The sequence below is a fragment of the Neurospora crassa genome, linkage group VI (assembly GCF_000182925.2).
Source record: "Neurospora crassa OR74A linkage group VI, whole genome shotgun sequence".
NCBI classification, from domain to species: Eukaryota; Fungi; Ascomycota; class Sordariomycetes; order Sordariales; family Sordariaceae; genus Neurospora; species Neurospora crassa.
This window is the reverse complement of record NC_026506.1, coordinates 1,633,316-1,653,061: the sequence shown is the minus strand read 5'-3', so window position 1 is coordinate 1,653,061 and position 19,746 is coordinate 1,633,316. Positions and strand designations below refer to the sequence as shown.

The window sequence follows — 19,746 nt, the reverse complement described above, 5'->3', positions numbered from 1 at the left end:
CGGCTCAATTTTTTGAAGTTGGCGGCGCCGTCGTTATCGACGGGACCTGGACGGTTCGTTATCCATCGATTGATCTCCATCTCCATCCGTGTTACGGCATCCGACAACTTTCCCCCCCAAAGTACCTCTAGGCATCCGCAACGCAGACAACCCATCTGCCAACCCAGTCCATTGCCAGCCACTTCGGCGGCCAACTCCATATAGTCACAATGGTATGCTTATCATTTTTCCTTATTGTTGAACAAAAGTTGCGCCACATTGTCTGCTTGGTTGCTTGGTTGGTTTGTTGCTATGCACAACCGTCCATTCCCGAGTTTCCGGACTTGACTGCCTCTCACGTCCTACTTTGTAAACACACGCCAACTAACAAAACCCTTTTTCAAACCTCTCTAGGCCTACCGTCTCATCACCCAAGTGGTCGTCGTCGGCTCGCGCGTGCTCGGCCGCGCCTTCGCCGAGGCCTACAAGCAAGCGGCCGCCTCCTCGCAGTACCAGCGCGCGCAGCAAAAGAACGGCAACGCTGCTACCGGACGCGCCAGCCTGACCAGCGGCATGACCCTCGACGAGGCGTGCAAGATTCTCAATGTCAACAAGCCTGCGGACGGCACAGCGGCCAACATGGAGGAGGTGATGGAGCGGTTCAAGCGCCTGTTTGACGCCAACGACCCGGAGAAGGGCGGCTCTTTCTACTTGCAGAGTAAGGTTGTGCGGGCGCGTGAGCGCCTCGAGGCCGAGATTAAGCCCAAGATGGAGGAGAAGCAGGCCGAAGAAGAGGTCAAAGAAGGGTGGAACCCCAAGATCTACAAGGATCGGTGATCGTCACGCGGCATGACCGACAGAACACGTCTTGAGAACTGGAGATGAGATATCGATCCGGGAAGGACGGCGGCGCGGCGATGGTGGTGGTGGTGGTTGTGGTGGTGGTGGTAGCGGCGGCTTGGTGTCGGGGATTAGGGACGCTGCACACATTCGGCACGCACATGCACACGCAGCGGTAGTTGATGGAAGGGGAAGCTACGGCTGGCTGCTACTGCGGTCAAATCGATTGTTGCATTCCCCCGTTTTTACACGATGATACGACTTGGCGACAGAGAGGACGAAACGACCGGCACACGATAACAATGCTCCTTCTTCTTCTCCCTTCCATCGTCCTCCGTTCAGGCCAGTGCCGCCTTGACATACCTTCGTTGGACACTGGTGGTATGCAGTCAAGGGGTGAATAGGAATGCCACCGTTATGGGTGACCCTTATTGCTTCAGTCGGCATGCCTACCGCCCGATCACGGCCGAAGGATCACCGCCCATTCTCCAGTCCCGACTTGTACAAGAAACACACAGACACATAAAAACAAAAACTCTTCACTCGACTTCGGCAGGCCTGGCGTTCGCGGTTAGGAAGGGTATATACAGGATTTAGCAAAAGACAAGGGCTAGCGGTTTGTCGGATTGATGGATAGTTGTTGTTTCTGCATATTCATAGCGAGAGAGAAATGGCAGGGGTCATTTGGCCCCTACCACGTGTAATTCTATCACTTCTGTACAAATCAAGATATGAGTGGATGAGGTATTGGACTGAGTCTTTGTGTTGCACCTATTGAGTTAAGTCTATCACCGCCTCTCCCGGGCCTACCTAAAAGGGAGGAGAGCGGGTGGAGGTGATTGATAACGATCAAACGAAACCACGGGTAGCTACCCCAGGTACCTTCAGGTAAGTAGGTAACTTTGACTATGTACTTTCTTCATGACTTGACAAGTTGGAAAGGCTGCACTCTATATGTATCTCTTAAGACAATAGTGGTACCAACGGTATCCAGTGTCTATCTCCATCTCCAACTGCATCGCTTGTTGTATCATGACGCTCATGTGCCATCTACTCTAACCTCTATACCATGTTTCGCTGTTCTTTTCCGAAATGAGTTCCTCGAAAAATGCCAACCAAATGCTAAAGAGAATAAAAACATAGGCTGTGATGGTACCAAACTCTGAGAACTTGTTCCATCGACTCAAAATGATTTCCGAGCAAAGAGACTTGCGCTGACTGCAGCAAGGTACCAAGAAGTCCAGGCATGATCACCCATACCACCAGTATCCCGGGTGTGGGACACGGCTCGTTTTACCCGGCGAAGTCACCACGACGGCTGGGATCGGCTGGGCCGGTTTCATGTCGGGAGTGATTCTCGCCTTCTTGGGAGTCGTTTCCGGAGTCTCAGGAAGCTCAGTAACAGTAACGGTTACCTCAGGTGAATATGATCTTTTGAAGGACCGAGACTGAACCGAAAGAGGCCCATGAAATGTCTTAGTGGAAGGAGACATCTCAAATACCCCATTGCTGTGACCGGGAGGTTTGGCGAACTTGGGAATCGAAACCGAAATAGGAATGTCAGTGATTTTCTGCTAGACCTTCCTCTTGATCAGTCCCTTCCAGTAGTCGAACCCGTTCTCGTCGCTCTGCAACTGGAACATTGTGCCCGTTCCCTTCCATGAGTTCAGTTCGATACCGTCCTCCATGACCTCCTCGGCCACCAGAAGGCCTTGATCCTTGGTGATACCGAGTACGCGGGCCTTCACGCCGTCTTCATCTTCAAGGGTGACGATCTGGTTGGTATGCAGCCAATGCTTGTAGTACAAGGCTTCCACCTCGTCCGAGAACCCCTTCCGCAGGAAGTGGTCGTAGAGGATCTCGAGGCAGGTGACAATTCTGGCCACCAGGCGTTCTATGTGGAACGGCGGTGGAGGTGGCTTGTCGCCTTGTAGCACGCTAGCAGTCCACTTAAGAAGTGCATCGAGACTGGTCGTGGGTTGGGCGTTGTTCGTGTTGAGTCCGATGCCGAGGACAACCTGATAATTCGGAGCGCTGTAAGAACAGTTGGCGAGGATACCGCCAACTTTGACGTAGGCTGGCTCGTTGGGCTTGCTCGGGTCTCGAACGTAGATGTCGTTCGGCCACTTGATCTTGACGTCCAACTTTTGGTAAATGTCATCCTCGTGGTCGTATCCCTTGATCGCCTCGACGATAGCAATCGCCGCCAGGTAATTGAAGAAGCCTAACGGGCGTGAAGCAATGACATTCGCTGAGTGGTTGATGACCGTTGACATTATCAAGCAGCCGGCGGGGGAGACCCAGACGTTGTTGCCCCGGCCACGGCCTGCCACCTGGCGAGTGGCGGTAAAGGTGAAGCCGGACTCTAGTTTGGAAAGAAGTTGGGGGTTGCTGCAGCACGATATCAGTGTCTGGTTATGTGTACAGAAGTGTGCCTCCTCTTACCTTGAGAGCAAAGTATTAGTACTCGTGACAGTGTCCCCATACATCAAGTGGTTGCCCCAGCTTAGGGTCGGACACCATGGGCCCTGTGTCCCCACTTGCAATGCTTGCTTCCATGTACTGAACCCACGGTTGGATTCAAGCATTCTAAAGTCTTCCAGGCTGGCGTAGTAAATGTCGTGGTCAAACTCTGTGCCTGACTCGTCGTCCCCTTGACCTGCTACCTTAGAGCCAACATTGAGTCGCCAAGTAACTTTGTCAGACTTTCGTGGTTCGTAGTTGGTTGACCATGAGCCGTCAGTAGTCCACTCGAGATGGAACATATCCGATCCGTACTTATCCTCGAGCCAGATGCTCCCATCGGTTATGACCGCATAGCTTCGCCCCGTGAGGCGGTTCAGGAGGGACTCAAGGTGCCCTCCCTGGCAGTAGATGTTCAACATGGTCGTTAGTCGGGGAATGTCATCCCATGCAGCCTTGGGAGAGAGTGACAACCCCATCTTGCTGAGACACGCCGCAAGAAATTCCAGTCGCGCACTTTCGTCCGCCGTCACCTCCTCTACAAGCTTGTCATAACCCGGGATGTCAGGCTGCGATTTCAAAGAAGTGCCAGAAAATCTGCGCTTGTGTCAGCAGAAAATCTCTAAAGTAGTTCAAAGTTTGCGGCTTACTCTGGGTGTGGTCCTGTGAGTATGGCTTTGCCCTGGCCAACCTTGCAAAATACCACAGCAGCCTGTGTCTTGCCAGACGGGAAATCGATATGGTCTGCGTATTCGGCAAGGATTTCGACCCCGTCGGATTCCATCGCCTCGGCATTGAGGAAGACTCCGCCTCCATTGTAGTACGATCTGAAGACATCAGGCGGCGCCTGGCCACCAGTGAAGGCTTCCTTTCTCACAGAAAGTTTGGCAGCCTTGGCGCCCATTTCACAGTGGTATTGGAATCCCTTGAAGGCAGGACCACCGCAAGTGCCTGGGAAGAAAGCCAGCTCTCTCGGGCCCTTCACATCCTGGCTTGGGTCGTCGAGCTGGAACCAACACTGGCCGCTGCCATAGTAGCCTCCGGCACAGAAGCCCAGGTAAGCTCCTCCGTTGCGGACGTAGTCGGCAATGACGCGGTTGCCGGGGCCGTTGAGGTCGCGACAGAAGGGGAGGTCGGCGCCACCAGGAAAAACCAACAGAGCACAAGTTGACTGCCAGGGTTCGGTCTTGAGTGTCGATGCTGTTATGTGCGAAACAGCATATTTGCATCCCACGAGACGCTTCAGGGACTCGGTGCATTGGCGGAGACATTCGGGGGTTACTCCCGCTCCTGTATAAGCCGTTAGTCAACAGCGTCGTGGAACCTCAGTTGAGTGTCAGAAGACGGGCGATCTCACCTGCGTAGATCAGGACATTGAGTACCCGCTGGTCAGTTTTCAGGCGGGTAGCCATGATTGCCGTGAATACAAGAGAAATTCGAGTCTTTAGGTAGTTTTGTCGCGCTTCATGTGTTGGAGATGATGTGAGATGAAGATTCAAGCCCCAGGGTCCGTAGGTGATACTGTCGTGAGTCAGGTACGTTGTTGGGGTTCCTGTTAGGTGTGCCGTTAGTGGACTGTTTCAGGGCTACTTGCGCCCTTTTCCGGCACTGTCACCGTGCCTTCAGTTCACAACACAATCTGAACACAACCCAAACTGGAAGGCACTCGTACCAGCAAAGACTCAGGACCAGCCGATACCTCTACTGCGCCAACCCGAGAAAACGACACTCAACTGAAGGAGAAGGAAAAAGGAAGCGGTTGAAAATGACCAGCAACAACAAGGTGCCCGAGCAAAGACCGTCTGCGAGTGCTGCTGCTACTGCCAGCCAGCAAGATGACGAGCCAGATGAATGGTAAGGGCCCGATTTATATGAGGTGGTTTCCTGCCGCCCGCTGCCCCCCCCAACACTCAACAAAATCACGAGCAATGGCCGCGGAGTCCGGACGAAAGGCGTCACCTGGCAGACACTACTTATTTCTGCCTTAGCTGTTCCTTCCTTCCCCTTTCCTATCCGGCTCCTTTTTGAGATACCGTTCCTCTGCAGGTCCGGACCGTTCCTTTACTGTTTTGTGGGGTAAGCTGACATTGAGCTTGACTCCCGCGTCACAGGGACAAGCGGATCTTTAGCACTGGGTGCTCCGGTAAGACCTCCTGCCACACCCGCGAGATTGTTCAGTTGTTTCTTTTGTCTGGGAGTGAAGTTCACGGTGCTCTAACTAACTTCCACTTGTCCTTCGCACACCACAGACGAGAATGCCAAGTTGACCGATTGTTACTATGAGAAGAAGGATTGGAGGCTGTGCAAAAACGAGGCAAGTGAGAATCTTGGATTTTGAAAATGCTGAAAGGCACCACTTATCGCTAACACGTGGATTCTGAACACAACAGATGGAGAGATTCAGGCAGTGCTGGAAGCTCCAGGGCAACGATAGGCGTACGGACACCAAGGATGTATGATTAGGTTATCCTTTAAGTGCCCAGGCAAAGACCGAGATTAGAACTCTCCCCTCAAAAAAATACAGTTTTCAAGTTGATGTTGAGTCGTCACTTTGTCTGGAAGGGGCTGTCGTGAAAACTTGCCTGTAGCGTACTTAGGTTGAGGATAGAAACGCAACATCACTAACATTTGACTCAGCTGGCCCAAGCTCCCTCCTCCTGGATCTTGACTTGCAATGGTGGAAATCTCCGCGTTTACTCGCCTCAGTGCCAAGCCCTGCTGCATGGGTCGTCCTTACGTCGTGCCTGCTTTTGCGCCCCGCCGTCGACTACTAGTCCACCATTTTTCTGCAAGTCGCATCGATTCACTTCAGTTTGTTTACACATACAATCCCATTCCCTTCAGTTTTCTCTTCCATTCTCGGAACAAACCACCGAATCAACAAAATCTTCCACCACCGCGTACTCGAACCATAATACATCTACCTCGCTTACGCCTCGCCCTTGAAACGTCTGCGTTAAACAACGACTACGACAAACTCGAGATGCGCTCCCAGGCTCTTCAGGCCGCCTGCCGGCCTCTGCGCTCGCCCTCTTCCACCCTCCAGACTCTCGCCGCCTTCCAGTCACGGCCCATCACAACCTCGAGACCCAAATCCGCAACCGGCACATACACTCCCAAGTCATACACTCCCTCTAACAACGCCAGGAAGCCCGTCGCATCCTCGTCCACAGCCAAGCCCGCCGGCATCAGCACTCCCTCTGCAAAGCCTTATTCCCCTGCGCAACAGCAGCAGGCTTCCGCCACCGACATCGAAGAAACCCCCATGCCCGTAGTCCTCGACCCGCAGGCCGCCCAAGTCCCCGGTGCCACCCTCGAGGACGTCGATCCCGAGCTTGCGGCGCAAATTCCCACTCCCAGCAGCAACAATGCCAGCAACAACGGCGCCAAGAAGGGCGCCTTCACTGCTGCTTTGACGGGCAACGGTGCTAGCAGCAACGCTAACGGAAACAGCGCGGCCCAGAAGACGATTGATTGGTCTTCCTCTTACCACGGCTTGTCGACGGAGGCTTTCAGCCCGGAAGTCGCCAAGATCCTGATGCAGCCGCTTGATCCGCTGGATGTGGAGGTCAAGCCGGATGGAATCATTTACCTGCCGGAAATCAAGTACCGCCGCATTCTGAACCAAGCGTTTGGACCCGGAGGATGGGGACTGGCGCCGAGGGGGGAGTTGGTGGTGGGGGAGAAGGTGGTGACAAGAGAGTATGCTTTGATTGTTGGTGGTCGGTGAGTTCTATCCCCTTTTTCTTATATTTTTCTGCTTTACAAGGGAGTGGTTAAGCTAACAGACTCTTCAAAAGCTTCGTCGCCCAAGCCCGTGGAGAATGCCAGTACTTCTCCGAGGAGACAATACCCACGGCCGGAGAGGGTTGCAAGTCTAATGCTTTGCTGCGGTGCTGCAAGGACTTGGGCATTGCGTCAGAGTTGTGGGATCCGCGCTTCATTCGCGAGTTCAAGAAGAAGTACGCTCATGAGATCTGGGTCGAGCATGTGGTCAACAAGAAGCGCAGGCAGGTGTGGACCCGCAAGGACGCGGATCCTTGGTATCCTTACCAGGCTGTCAAGAAATAAGCGGCTTGAGATGACGGATGAGAAAGGAGAGGTCGGAAGCTTGGATTGGCATGGCCTCTTGTTTTCTGACGAACCAGGGAAGGGAGTGTTCAGAAAGAGATAGATGGTTGAACGGACAGTGGGTGATGCTGAACCCCCCACCCACAGGGGCAAGAGGCATTCCCCTCTTCTGAGAGCTGTGGACGCCAGAGTGTCTTCCACGGCCGGTGTTAGAGTTCAGAACTGAACAATACTTTTCACGACGTTGCATTGCTGGCTCGGGGAAAAGATAACATGCTGGGGAAAGCATGGCGGGGCATGGAACACGCTGTACAATACGTTCAAGGAGTTACTGGTAGCACATGAATCTCATCTTTGGGCAAGAGTCCCACCCATTCAGCAGCCGTCCAGGGCTGACAGGAAGTGACGAGGAACAAGCTGACTGGATAGTTTTACACAACGAAAAAGAACAATGTACAAAAATCATCAAATTGGCCACCCCAAAAACGCCAGTTTTCAAATCCAAGCCTTCCGATTTCGACCATTTCGACCATCTCGAGCTTCAAGCCAGTCGCAGCGCGTTACACTTACTGGCAACCATCACCATTCTTACAGCACGAAGACATAGAACCGCCAGCACCATTACCCGCCCCACTAACCCCTTTACCATCCACTTCCTTCGGCACCTCAAACGCCAACTTGCTCAACTTATCCGCCGCATCGTACACGCCCTGGCCTTTAGCCAGCCGCTGGCTCGGCGTGCTTGCATAGCTGGGGGGCACATCCAGCACCGGGTTTCGGGCAAAGAAGTTGCGTGGGCGCAGCAGCAGCGTCATGGGCTCGACCGGCATGACAGGAAAATCCTCGGGCGTGGGGAAGTGGGTGACGCCAAAGGTGTGCCAAACAACGACGTTGGTGTTGTCGATGGACTCGGTGCCGTTGCCAATCCACTCGGGAAGACCACGCGAGGGCTCGCCTGAGGTTTGAGGAACGTGTCGGCCGGCGGGCCAGAGTTGGTCGTCTCGGTCTATGGTAGTTAGAAGGTGTGTTAGTGATGTGGGTCGTTATAAGTGAAAAGGGGGGAAAAGGGGGGGGTTTAAGGGCTTACACTTGGTGACATGGACCGAATGGCGAGCAAAAGCAGCACGCTTCCACACTAGCGAACCCTCCTTGGGCAGCAAGGTAGGCACCTCGCGACTGACGAGCTTGTAGCTCACCGGCTTCTTGCTGTACGGGTTCAGTTTGTTGGGGTTGCAGATCTCCCAGGTGCGCGAGGTCTGGGCGATGTAGTCGGTCTTGGCCTCGCCCGTGGTGGCTAGCTTGGTGCGCTTGCTGTAAAAGGCATTCCCATAAAAGTTCTCCTTGCTGCCAACGGGAGCCTCTCCCGGGACCGCATCCGTGACAAACACGGAGTTATTGGGCCCGTCTACGTTGGCGTCGATGCGCAAACAAAACAAGTGCTGGTGGTTGTGCGCGTTTACCCCGGTATAGACCTGCGTGCCCCAGCCGTGCGTGTCCTCGTCGGGATCCATGATGTACGTGTTGAGGATGCCCGTCAGCTTGATCTCGGGCTGGATGGTGCCGTCCTGGTGGAAGATCCAGGCCACCACGTACTCGTAGTTGGCGGCCGTGAAGATCTGTTGGACGATGAGCTTGCGGCCGCGCGTCACAATGACCGAGTCGTCGCGGAAGTCGGTGTGCTTGAACAAGATTCCGGCGTCCTCCTCGTGGATGCAGATGGCGTTTTTAATCTTCCGAATGCCGCCGACGCGCGTGGGGAACTCGGCGTCGAGGTAGTGAATGGAGCCCTTGCAGTCGCAACCGAGGGAAAGGCTGTTGGTCAAATAGCCGGCGCCGTACTCGCCCAGATCGAAAGCGTGCTTGCGATGGTGAGGGTGTTCGGGGTTTCCGCTGTTTGTCGGGTTAGTATCCCTCATGTCCGAATGCTACTTCTAGGTTGATATCATTGACTTACTAAGGGACCACCATCTCAGCTATAGAGAGTCTGTAGAAGATCGGCCTGACATTGCCCTGGTCGTTGAAGGTGATGTTGTTGAGCACGATACCCTCGCGGTAGTTGAAGCCAATATGGAACTTCCAATTCTGCCACTCAATCTCCCTCCCGTTCAGCTTGAATGAGACACCTTCAGGCTGGGTGATGTTGATGGGCTTTAGGTTGTTGCGGAAACCGCCCCTTGCCTCGATGGCAGCCGGGTGATAATCGAACGCGGGAGCCTTGCTGAGTGGCCGACGGATCTTGGGAATATCGATGGCAATGATTTCCTGCTTGTCGCTATCGTAGATGGGGCAGAAGTCGAGAGGATACTGGTACTGGCAATTGTCGAGCTCGGGGCGGTAGTACATGAGCGCCTGCTGCAACCGCACCGAGCTGCCAAAGCGCTCATCAAAGCCGATTGTCCAGGGGTCGCAGTACACCTTGTCCATATCCTCCTCGGGAATGCCGCTGATCTTGCACTGTTCAATGACCTTGGGATCTTTACGGGCAATGTGTTCTACAAGCTGGAGTTCTTCCATGGTCAACTAATTCCTTGGACGTTAGCCATCTCATGTTTCACAGCCATAACATAACTGGGAGACACCACTTACAATTGGTTGCTGGCCCTCAGCCAACTCCCACGAAACTATCTCGCCCTTGGCCGGATCTACTAAGCCGTCGTACACCTTGCCACCAGGTGCAATGACAACGACGTCGGCAAGACGCTTCGGTCGGGGTGCCTTGGTGGGATCCTCAAGCCATGCTGTCATCTCCGCCTTGCGAGGCTCCTGGAGGGAAACAACGTTGAAGTAGACATCGCCGTGGGCCTTCTTGACTGTGAAAATGGTGTTTTCAATCTCCTCCCGCGAGAGGGGATCAAAGGGGTGTGGGAGAGTGGTGTCGACAGAGCCCATCTTGATGGATGATGCTGGCTCAGAACTGTGATGATTGGGAGCAGTGAGGAACAATGAAGAGCTCAGCTGGTAGGATATATGTGGGAGGGTTGGCGATGTACGGGAATACCTGGGAGGTCATCATGAGGTGTCTTGGGGGATGACAGAGATACTTGTATCCGGCTTGCCCCTCATCTTCAACAGCTCGTCCCAGTTGGTTTGGGTGACACACATCTCGAGTCGATAAGTCCGAATCATCTTGTCATTTGTCGATTGCTTCCCATGGCCATTACGATAAGGTTGGTCTGGCACGTAAGTGGGTGTGAATAGATAGAGGTAGGTATGGGAGCTCTGGGTACTGCACCACTAACTGAGCTAGACATATTCTACTAACAAATCTGTTAAGGATGCTAGTTGAATGAATGACGGTCGTTGGTGTAAGTCACGATAAGCTCCATCAGCAGAGCGGGGCCAACTTTTGCGGCTAAGTCGATAAAGAATGCTACCTCCAAGGCTTCTCTTTACCAATCACAATGTCGCCGATGACGGATATTGATATTGAAAGGTTAGGACAGCACCAACCAGAGGGATGCCCTCCGAGTTTCCGAGGGGGCCAAGACAGCCGGCGCTGTTAGTGCACCACCTGCGTAACCGACCAAGCCCCGCATTCCGCCGCATGGTCATCCACCATTTTCCAAGTGACACACTGCTTGGACACTCGGAACGACTGTGGCAATGCGGATTTCTTTGCCAGTTATGGAAATTGTATTCATAGCAGGAGATGGTTCGGATTGTGCTACAGGTGCGTCTACCTAGCCAGCCTATGGTATGGGGTATGGTGCCTCTCATTCAATTGTTCATTTATCAAGCGTTGCCAGAACCACTCCTCAACCCAACTGCTAGGATTCACCTACTGCCTTCAGCTGATTGAGTCGGATGGAGCTAACAAATATGTTTTATCAGACGCTAATGGGATCGCCAAGCTCATCTTTATCTGTGGACAACTTCTGTCGCCAACCTAGTTACCTGAAGTGCTGCAAGAGATGTCGAAAAATTCCCCAATTCGGAGTTCAGCTGCCGGCCTTCCAACTGCAAGGAACGCCCAGAGCCGGATTGGCGATTCATCAAAACGGTTATTATAACCTCTTTGGGCGAACTTTCTCCCCACGCGATTCTCCGACTTTCCCCTTTCCAACCTCGTAAAAGACTCGACAATCCACGATGACCTGGGTCCGTCTCCACGATATTAAAGATGTCTGCTTGCCCTCAAGATACGATCTTAAAGATGCGATAAGCAGACGTAAGCACAAGTTGTAATCTCAAAACCAACCGAGGTCCAGGACTACCTATCGAATGCCGACGATGCCCGGGCTGTGATTTGTTGCCCTCCTTTGAATACAATATAAACAACTGTCGCCTTTTGCCCTTTCTGGCCCAAGGCCGAGTTCGGACTTTACGACGGACTCAAAGATTACACCACGGACTACGTGGTTGATAATTGTTAATCACCAAAAGAGGCAGCTGCCCTAAAGATGAGTTCACTTGGTGCCGTATTTCGTATGTCAAGGTTGATGTGAGAATACCCCTTCAATGTCTTCCATCCTAGCAGTAACTGACCGGTTCAACACCTACAGGTATTCTCAAACTTAAGCCCCCTCCCATCTGCAATTCCTTCGCACGACCGGCCTCTCAGCTCCCTTGACGACCTTAACTCACAGTCAACTTATCCCTCCGTCTCGCACTTCCATCCTCCACCCTATCGCCCAATTACAGAATCAATACAACTCTTATATATCTACTCCGCCTCCTCTCAAAAACCGGAACCACTGCAATGCACCAACCCCCAGCGTCCCACACTCCCTAAACACCTCCCATTCCTCGGTAGCGTGACACTAAAGGCAGTATTATTCACCGGCAACCTCGCCATCTGTTTATTCGCGTACAAATAGAACACCAGCAACAGCTGTCCTCCGACACGGGTATCCGTAGCCATACTGACGATCAACCCCGTACAAGGCTCTCGTGCGGTATGGGGAATGGAGGCTTGAAAGGGACTGTTTAACTCCGGCCTAAAACTTTAGAGGAGGGAAGGGTTCGTAGTGAAGAGGGCGCTGTGGCAGAGGAAGGAGTTGCCTTTAGTTTCTTAGGAGGGGTAGAGAGACGGACAGCGAAGAACTAAAGAGGGGAGTGATGACAAGAGGTGGCTTACAAGAGGTGACTGGGAATAACAAAACGGATCCGATGGGCATCGTGCCGCCCGTGAGGATGGCGTTGACTATACCTCTATAGCTTGTTGACCGCAGGCGCGAGCTATTGCTGGATATGGGAGACGGGCGGAAGAATTAAGGTAATGTTTCCTCCGTGGGCTGTTGCGGTGGCGATGAAGCTTAGGTACTTTTAGCAGGAAAAGGCGGGTTGTTGTATTCTTTTGAGCGACTGTGCGAGTTCGAGACGACTGTGCTGCTGTGACCGACGGCGGTATTACAAACACAAGGAGTAGCCGGCAATGGAAGGGGGTAAATACCCTACCCAAGGTAGGTTGAGAGCGAGCGAGATGAAAACGGTCGAATATAAGTGTCAGTGGGTAGAGCTACGTGAAATTCTGTGGAGTAGGACCACAAAACGAGTCTCGAACATCCATATCTTGTGTAATCTTCACGCCTGGGATTCGTCTTTCTGCTCTCCTCTTCTCTCCTTTGCTCTTCCGAACACGAGATGGCTGAGAGAAGGATGCTCGCCCTTTTCACAAAGCAGAAACCACCTTCAAGCGAAGACCTGCTTTGACTGCACGTGTCAATGTCGCTTCTACGTGTATTCTATGAGGCTTTCTATATTGTCGACGCTTGGCGCTTGTTGACAGTTTCATGCACCTTTCCTGGTCTTTGATACAAAAGCGCTTCAAAGACGTGTGAATAGTCGTGACTGGAAACCCGGGTAGCCTCACGCTAGATCTTCCACCACTGATTATTGCGACTGATTTGCGGTTATCCTATATCTCTCCAAATAGAGGACAGTTGCTCTTTTTGAAAGCCAACAAGAGCTCTCAAACTTCCAAATTTGATTTAAACTAACCAACAAACCACCTAGTATGTATTGTACGATACCGTATGTCAACAAACCTCAAGTCGTCGTTCCTGCCTCGCCCTCGAACCTGCCTGCCCTTTCACCGAAGGGCAACCTGACCCGGACAACTAGATCGGACGACAGACCGAATCTGATCGCTGCCTGCTGTGGCTCCTGAGCCCTGAGTCCAGTCCTGACTAGAACCCCAAAGCAGTAGACCTGAACCTGAACCTGAACCTGAACCTGGACCTGGACCTAGACCTGGACCTGGACTTTATAAGCTCATACCAAGCCGCTCTTCTCCCGTGGTCCGTTGGTGTAATGGGTAGCACACTCCCTTAATTTCTTCCACGCCTCTTTTCTAAATGTGGAGGGGAAAGGTACCGGTTCAACTCAGGTGCGGGCCACTTCTCTTTTTTTTTTTTTCTTTTTGCACATTTTGTATCTTGGACATGTTCTTTCTTTTTCGGGAGTAGGTAGGTACCTAGGTAGTTCTTCTCCTCCGTGCCTTCTCTTATGTTCTTTATTCTCTGCACACGCAGGAGAAAGAGAAGCTCGAGAGAGAGAGAGGACTTGACTGCAACATACCTAACTCTAGCTAGGTATACTCGGCGATGGGTGCAAATAAATGACTGATATCGCGGTGATAGGTACCTAGAAGCTCAGAGCAATTGATGTGCTCTCGAGGAATGGCACTCAGCCGAGGTGTTAACTGCGATGACATACCGATAGCATCCTCGCACACTTTCGAACATTCCAATGTGCGCAGTGTCTGTCCTTGATACTAAGCTCGTACATCCTTTGAACACCTAGAGCAAAGGACATTAGCCACTATCTCATTACCAACGCTTAAGAAGGAAGGACGAGTGATGTACTCACTGCAATTTTTTTTTTTCTCATGGTGACAAAGTAAAGTCCGTCTACCCCGGACTGAGTACCTCTAGAGTAAGTACAGTCTTTGACGTGAGTAATCGAGGTTCCACAACATCACTGCTTCTTGACATGTTGTGCAATGTGAATAGGGCTTGTAGCATGTAGTAGGTAGAGGTAGGTAGGTAGATATTCAGTGAGAGGGAGCACTGCTCACCAAGAGCCGCAAGCCAAAATGTTTGAAATTCTAGGTCGCACATACCTACTACCTCGACTCAGCTTCATATAGGTACCTCTACATAAGATGCTACAAGTAAAGTGAACCGTTCGGCCTTACTAGCATCGTAATGGAGCTATGAACTAGAAAAGGTTGTGAAATGGTCCAGTCACTACCTCTATATGTAGAATTTGGGACGATAGACGTAACATCCAGTCCATTTAAGACGGGAGTTTAACCGATTCGTGGAAATACTACCCACCGTCCAGTCCCTCAAGGAAAGATCATCACTCACAACATGGCTTTCAACTACCTGATATATGCGAGCAAAAAAAAAAAAAAAAAGGGAGAAAGAATCCGACGGTGATTAGCAAAGAGACCATGCAGATGAATCCCAACGGTGTACATGTATAATTGTTTATCCTTCAAATGCTACCTACGCACGACCTGTAGATAAGAGTGATGACGCAAAAGTACCTACCTCTAGGTGGTAGTTAGGACTTCGAAAAAGGTAGGTAGTTGCCTCTACGCTACATGTAGTGGTCTACCACATTTCTTTGTTCTTTGGTTCCGAACCCTCCCCGCCCTGTTTTTACCTTCCATCCAGATGCAGATATGCGTCGCAACACCATCACCGCACCATGCCGCATCCAAAGTTCCATTACATCCGAGACTCTCTCTCTCTCTCTCTCTATCATCCCGCGCTCGCTGCTACGTATAGTGCCTATCTCCCGTTGCGGTATGGCGATTGGTCAATACACCACCACCCCCTGTTGCCCCTGTGCCCCTGTTGGTGAGATCGATAAAGTGCCATGCAGAAGGATCTCGCTTGGCAAGCCTCACCTCCGAACTCAGACATGAGATTCTACTAGGCTCCTAGGGTGCACGTATCCCGCGCCGTTGTCATGCGCGAATTGTGATTGTGGGCAATGGAGGGTGGGTGTCATGTCATAACGGAGTGTCAGTACCTGAAGACAAGAAAAGAAAAGGGAAAATCCCTAAATAGAAAAGACCAAGAGGTTTTTACCAGAGAATGGAGACACTGATGGAAGCATGCGTGCCACATTACTATAGGTAAAGGTACCTTCTTTTTAACTGTATCATCATTATTAGAAAGTTTGTTAAGCAGCAGCCTCCGCTTGGGTAGGTATCCAACTCATATTTATCATCATCGTCTAGAGGTATTCTTTGTGTATCCCCTCCACTTCTAATATCGATGGATGGTCGGTGGCTGCTGTGCAGCATTAACCGAATCCTTTTAATGGGCCACCATTCCCTTTCCCAGCCATTTCCTTCATTCCCATGGACCGGCACTTTCAAGGCTTCCAACGGAAACCAGGGTGCTTGTAATCCAGATCCTGGATCTCTTGCTGTGACATGCCCGTCAGCTCCTCCTCGGCGTTGCGCAGCTCGCGCTTGTTGTTATCCCTCTTCATCCAGATAAGCAGGCAAAGGGCAATGATGAGGGTGCCGCCGGACGCAGCAAGATTGATGCCGTTGCCGATGTGGTACTTGGGGGCGTCGAAGGGCAGGAAACTCCAGGTGGCGACAAGACCGCCAACGTTGCCCAACATGACTAAAGGTGGGGAAGCAAAACGATTAGCTTTTGATTGCAAGAAGAAAAAGGCTGTGATGGGAGCAGATGAGTGTCATGTGGGAGCTTTACCATTGTAAGCGATAGCGCTACTCCTGGCAGTATCGGAGACGACGTTGGCGCTGACTTGGGAGTTGGTCAAGGGACCAGCGGCAAAGACAGAAGTGCTGACGAGGAAAGCGGCACCGTATCGGACATGTGCGTTTTCGGTAGCCAGGAACATAATGTAACCGACCATAACAAGTGGGCAACAGGCAATGATGATGATCTGGCGGCGATCAAGCCAGCGGCTGATGAGGGGCATCAGGACGGTAAAGAAGCCGCCGACAATGTAAGGCGGGACAGTTAACAGCTGCTTCTGAATAATGTTCTTAGTCGGGTAGATGGTAGCGACGACGGTAGGGGCGAAGAATGCGAGACCTTGGACGGTGATGTTGTTGAGGAGGAAGGCGAAGCCGGTAAAGAAGACGACGGGGTTAAAGATACCGCGCTTGAGCTTCTTGGCGTCCATCTTGTCAATAATCTCGGTTTGGCCAATGCGCTCCGACTTTACACGGGCAATTGCCAAGTCCTTCTCTTCCTGGCTGAGCCATTTGGCGGTCGCGGGGTGATCGGTGAGAGTAAGGAAACCAATGAGGGACAGCCCAACAGTAATGATGCCCTCGATACCAAAGATCATTCTCCATCCATGAAGACTACCGAAGTGGTCGAGTTTGAGAATTCCAGACGCCAACAGGCCACCGAAAGCGCCGGCCAGAGGGGACATGACGATGTACAGCGATAGACGTAGAGTGAGCTCGGATCGACGGTACCAGCGGGAAAGATAGTAGGCGATTCCGGGCAGCATGCCAGCCTCAAAGACCCCAAGAAGAAAACGAACACCGCAAGCCTGGGAGAAGTTGTTGACGAATGCCATACAGACAGACATGATACCAAAACCAAGCGAGGTCAAAGGGAGAAACCATCCTGGGCCCATCCATTTGCACATGATGTTTGCTGGAATCTCGAAGACGATGTAACCGACGTAGAAGACTGATAGCAGGGCATTATAGTCGTATCCGTGTAGGTCCAGATCCTTCTCTAATTTGTCTAGCCTCGCATTTCCTAGAGGCCACTATCGTAAGCCATGTGCCTCTCACCAATCTGGCCAGTGGTCGCGTCGCTCACCAATATTGGCTCTGTCAATGAAGCAGAATAGGTAAAGGATTGCAACCGTCGGGACGACATAGAGATCGATTTTTCGTCGGAGCTTGGTCTCGGCCACCGGATCGAGTTCAACGAGAGGGTTGCCGTGACTGTTGAGTGAAAGTCAGCAGGAAGAATGAGGGAAATAAGTAAGATATTGAACCGACTGGAAGTAAGCGACTTACATGTCAGTTGCGGCCTGGCCCCGTTCGGCGCGGTAGTGCGCCCCTGGAGCATTTTCGAAATAGCCTTCCTTGGTGTCAGACTCGGACAAAGACTGCCTCCTCTTTTCCGAGGTCATTGTTTCCGACACTCCGGCGGCCATTATGATGGCTGATGTAATGTCGATGAGGGGAAGCTGGCTCTGTTGCTGGAAAAGAAAAGCTGATAACCTGATGGGCGGAAGATGAGACACTCAAACGGTGACCTCGTGTGAGCGAGGTCGGTGGTGGATGAGTAGTAGGCGACAAGGAGGAGAGGTGGTGAGGTGAAGATTGTAGAAAGGGATTATGAACAAAGAACAATGTAGGGTGGCTGAGACTGGGGAGGGCGGATGTAAGTAATGTACCTGTAGGTTACATGTAGATGCATGAAGGAACTACCGACATGGATAGTAGGAAGGGTTTATCGGTGACAGTCAAAAAAAGAAATCCTTCGCCGATCACGACCAGGCTGACTAGACTGAGGTTGAGGTGTGCCTGCAAGCCAAGCTGGAGGGTCCCATACCTATCATCATTCACGGTGACACGACCGACATCGTAATGGTGGTGTACATTTGTTTCGAAAGTACCAGACAAACGAAGCATCCAGGCTCCCCCCTCTCGTTCTCCCCTGTTCATCAATTGCCAAGTCCCGGATTCCAAATCATGGCCCGGTGTGGACGTGAGATTGACCAAACAAACCGCAATGTTCCTCTGCTTGGCTCACACCCATGGTTCTCGTTTCCCGTCCCCCGCATGGCAATTGCACCAAGGGCAAGTTGAAGATCTGGCAGGAGGGTGCCTCAAGCAAACACCGTTGATAAGATGCAAAAGTCAAGCTTGACCAATGAAAGTGGTCATGGTTGTAGGTTTATCCAGGGTTCCCCAAAGCTTCAGTGTCATGATACGGGCCTGGCCGTGAAGGGGTCCACAACCCCATGGGGAGGGCGAGTGTCAAATCCACAAAATCTCCAGTGGCCCGCTACTTGACCCCAGCAACCGTTTGGCACAGGAATATCTCTCCAAAACTCCCATAGCCCCGGGCAAAGAAACAGGCTAATGATGAGCTTGCCGGAGCGTTATTCTCTTTTGGTTAGCGCCATTGAGATTGGTGGCGGTGGTGGACGAGTAAATCGGCTTTCTTGTGAATTTGGAGAGCGGGCCACTCCCCATTTCTGCTTCCCCAGAAACTTGGCGCCGCTTGGTTTCCCCGCATCCTCTCGAGCCTCCTCATCGACGGACCAGGGCTCGACCACGTTTCCTCAACTCAGCACGTTTTCATGATCAGAAGACACAACTAAACAGAGAGTTGAACTCCACTGCCAACGATCCAGCATAGCCGTAAATCTAGTGCCAAGAGCCTTTCTTGGGTTCTCCCGAGCTCATGTGACTTTTCGCAGCTGCGTCGTGCCATCATCTGGATCCCCAACTTCGAGGTGCCTCGGCCTCCTCCATTTCGCACACCAGCCTAGAGCTTTAACTAGCCCGGTAGCGTGTATTGGTCAGTAGGTCAGAATAGTGCCCGGCAGCGAGGAGAAAAGGGGTGGGGCTGAAGACAACCACCACTGGAACACCTTTACTTGATCACAACAGAGGTTCCCTTGCCCGCTGTCATAACTGACCTAAGCCTCTTGAGATGACACTCATGAATGTTGAAAAGCTATCATGATGGTAGGTACACTTGCCCTCCTCTGGAACAGGAAATGCGTCCCTACATGGCTCACTGGAGCTTCGCTGTTTGTGATGGCGTTTTGCCCCTTTTCCGGGTTGGCTGGCGACGCAGAGAGCAGACTATGCGCATTGAGTTTTCCCTCGCGGCTGGGCCGAGGACATTTGCCGTCGTGGATCCTGCTGTGCTTGGACAGTAACCTAGGCAACCCAGAAATCTGGACTGATCCCCAGTCCAGTGTCACATCCAGCTTGGATCGTACTAGGATCTTTGCCAACACGAACGCTACCGCATACCCGTGGTGCGAGACCCGAGCAAGCCGAGGATGCAACAGCCAATGATGACATTGCCGGATTGTGCGAGGGATAAATCTTTAAGCATAACTTGGCCCCTTTTCTTGTGATCATAGTCGTGGCTGATAAAATATTTGGTCGAGCTGGCAAGCTTCAACATTTTGGGAGTCGTGAGACGGAAGACTCTTGGAATATTCTCAAGTCGATTCCCTTAGTATCAAAAAGGTTCGAGTAGGAATCCAAGACCTCGGCGAGCAAATTGAGTCCGATTCTAACCGTTCACTCTCAACCCCGTTGCTGGAGGTCACTCTGAGAGGGGAAAGGGGCGAGAACTCGACTGCTGCTTGACATCCTACCAAAGGAAGACAGCAATTCAGTGACGAGACTTCTGGAGATCCGATTGTGGTGTTCCGGCTTGCCTGATACGAAGGTCG

General features: G+C 52.0%; 7 protein-coding genes and 1 non-coding gene across 8 annotated transcripts; 4 read left to right on the top strand and 4 right to left on the bottom strand.

The window, feature by feature from the left end:
- The first annotated feature begins 30 nt into the window (after positions 1 to 30).
- On the top strand, positions 31 to 1,603 carry un-4 (unknown-4). Its single transcript, XM_955384.2, has 2 exons — positions 31 to 212; positions 394 to 1,603. Exons 1-2 carry the CDS (start codon positions 210 to 212, stop codon positions 814 to 816), a joined length of 426 nt encoding a protein of 141 aa, XP_960477.1. The 5' UTR covers positions 31 to 209; the 3' UTR covers positions 817 to 1,603.
- On the bottom strand, positions 1,557 to 5,195 carry NCU05516 (biotin apo-protein ligase). The gene is made up of 4 exons (XM_955385.2): positions 4,640 to 5,195; positions 3,933 to 4,572; positions 3,265 to 3,879; positions 1,557 to 3,210 (listed from the first exon to the last, which is right to left on the bottom strand). The coding sequence occupies exons 1-4, from the start codon at positions 4,692 to 4,694 to the stop codon at positions 2,394 to 2,396; spliced, it is 2,127 nt and encodes a 708-aa protein (XP_960478.1). The 5' UTR covers positions 4,695 to 5,195; the 3' UTR covers positions 1,557 to 2,393.
- On the top strand, positions 4,909 to 5,817 carry NCU12100 (hypothetical protein). The gene is made up of 4 exons (XM_011396746.1): positions 4,909 to 5,136; positions 5,394 to 5,425; positions 5,532 to 5,596; positions 5,673 to 5,817. The coding sequence occupies exons 1-4, from the start codon at positions 5,048 to 5,050 to the stop codon at positions 5,739 to 5,741; spliced, it is 255 nt and encodes an 84-aa protein (XP_011395048.1). The 5' UTR covers positions 4,909 to 5,047; the 3' UTR covers positions 5,742 to 5,817.
- A 261-nt stretch (positions 5,818 to 6,078) lies between these two features.
- On the top strand, positions 6,079 to 7,750 carry NCU05517 (mitochondrial genome maintenance protein MGM101). The gene is made up of 2 exons (XM_955386.2): positions 6,079 to 7,008; positions 7,083 to 7,750. Exons 1-2 carry the CDS (start codon positions 6,266 to 6,268, stop codon positions 7,351 to 7,353), a joined length of 1,014 nt encoding a protein of 337 aa, XP_960479.1. The 5' UTR covers positions 6,079 to 6,265; the 3' UTR covers positions 7,354 to 7,750.
- On the bottom strand, positions 7,690 to 10,538 carry NCU05518 (peroxisomal copper amine oxidase). The gene is made up of 4 exons (XM_955387.2): positions 9,940 to 10,538; positions 9,308 to 9,873; positions 8,441 to 9,243; positions 7,690 to 8,359 (listed from the first exon to the last, which is right to left on the bottom strand). The coding sequence occupies exons 1-4, from the start codon at positions 10,240 to 10,242 to the stop codon at positions 7,920 to 7,922; spliced, it is 2,112 nt and encodes a 703-aa protein (XP_960480.1). The 5' UTR covers positions 10,243 to 10,538; the 3' UTR covers positions 7,690 to 7,919.
- A 3,053-nt stretch (positions 10,539 to 13,591) lies between these two features.
- On the top strand, positions 13,592 to 13,691 carry NCU15385. Its single transcript has one exon. It is a non-coding gene; the product is annotated as a tRNA-Leu (tRNA).
- A 1,756-nt stretch (positions 13,692 to 15,447) lies between these two features.
- On the bottom strand, positions 15,448 to 17,615 carry NCU05519 (MFS transporter). The gene is made up of 4 exons (XM_955388.2): positions 17,336 to 17,615; positions 17,133 to 17,260; positions 16,038 to 17,069; positions 15,448 to 15,947 (listed from the first exon to the last, which is right to left on the bottom strand). The coding sequence occupies exons 1-4, from the start codon at positions 17,473 to 17,475 to the stop codon at positions 15,688 to 15,690; spliced, it is 1,560 nt and encodes a 519-aa protein (XP_960481.1). The 5' UTR covers positions 17,476 to 17,615; the 3' UTR covers positions 15,448 to 15,687.
- Positions 17,616 to 18,218: 603 nt separating this feature from the next.
- Positions 18,219 to 19,472, bottom strand: NCU05520 (hypothetical protein; the record flags this gene model as incomplete). The annotated part of the gene is made up of 3 exons (XM_955389.2): positions 18,219 to 19,010; positions 19,075 to 19,241; positions 19,316 to 19,472. The coding sequence occupies 3 exons, from the start codon at positions 19,470 to 19,472 to the stop codon at positions 18,927 to 18,929; spliced, it is 408 nt and encodes a 135-aa protein (XP_960482.1). The 3' UTR covers positions 18,219 to 18,926.
- Positions 19,473 to 19,746: the final 274 nt, after the last annotated feature.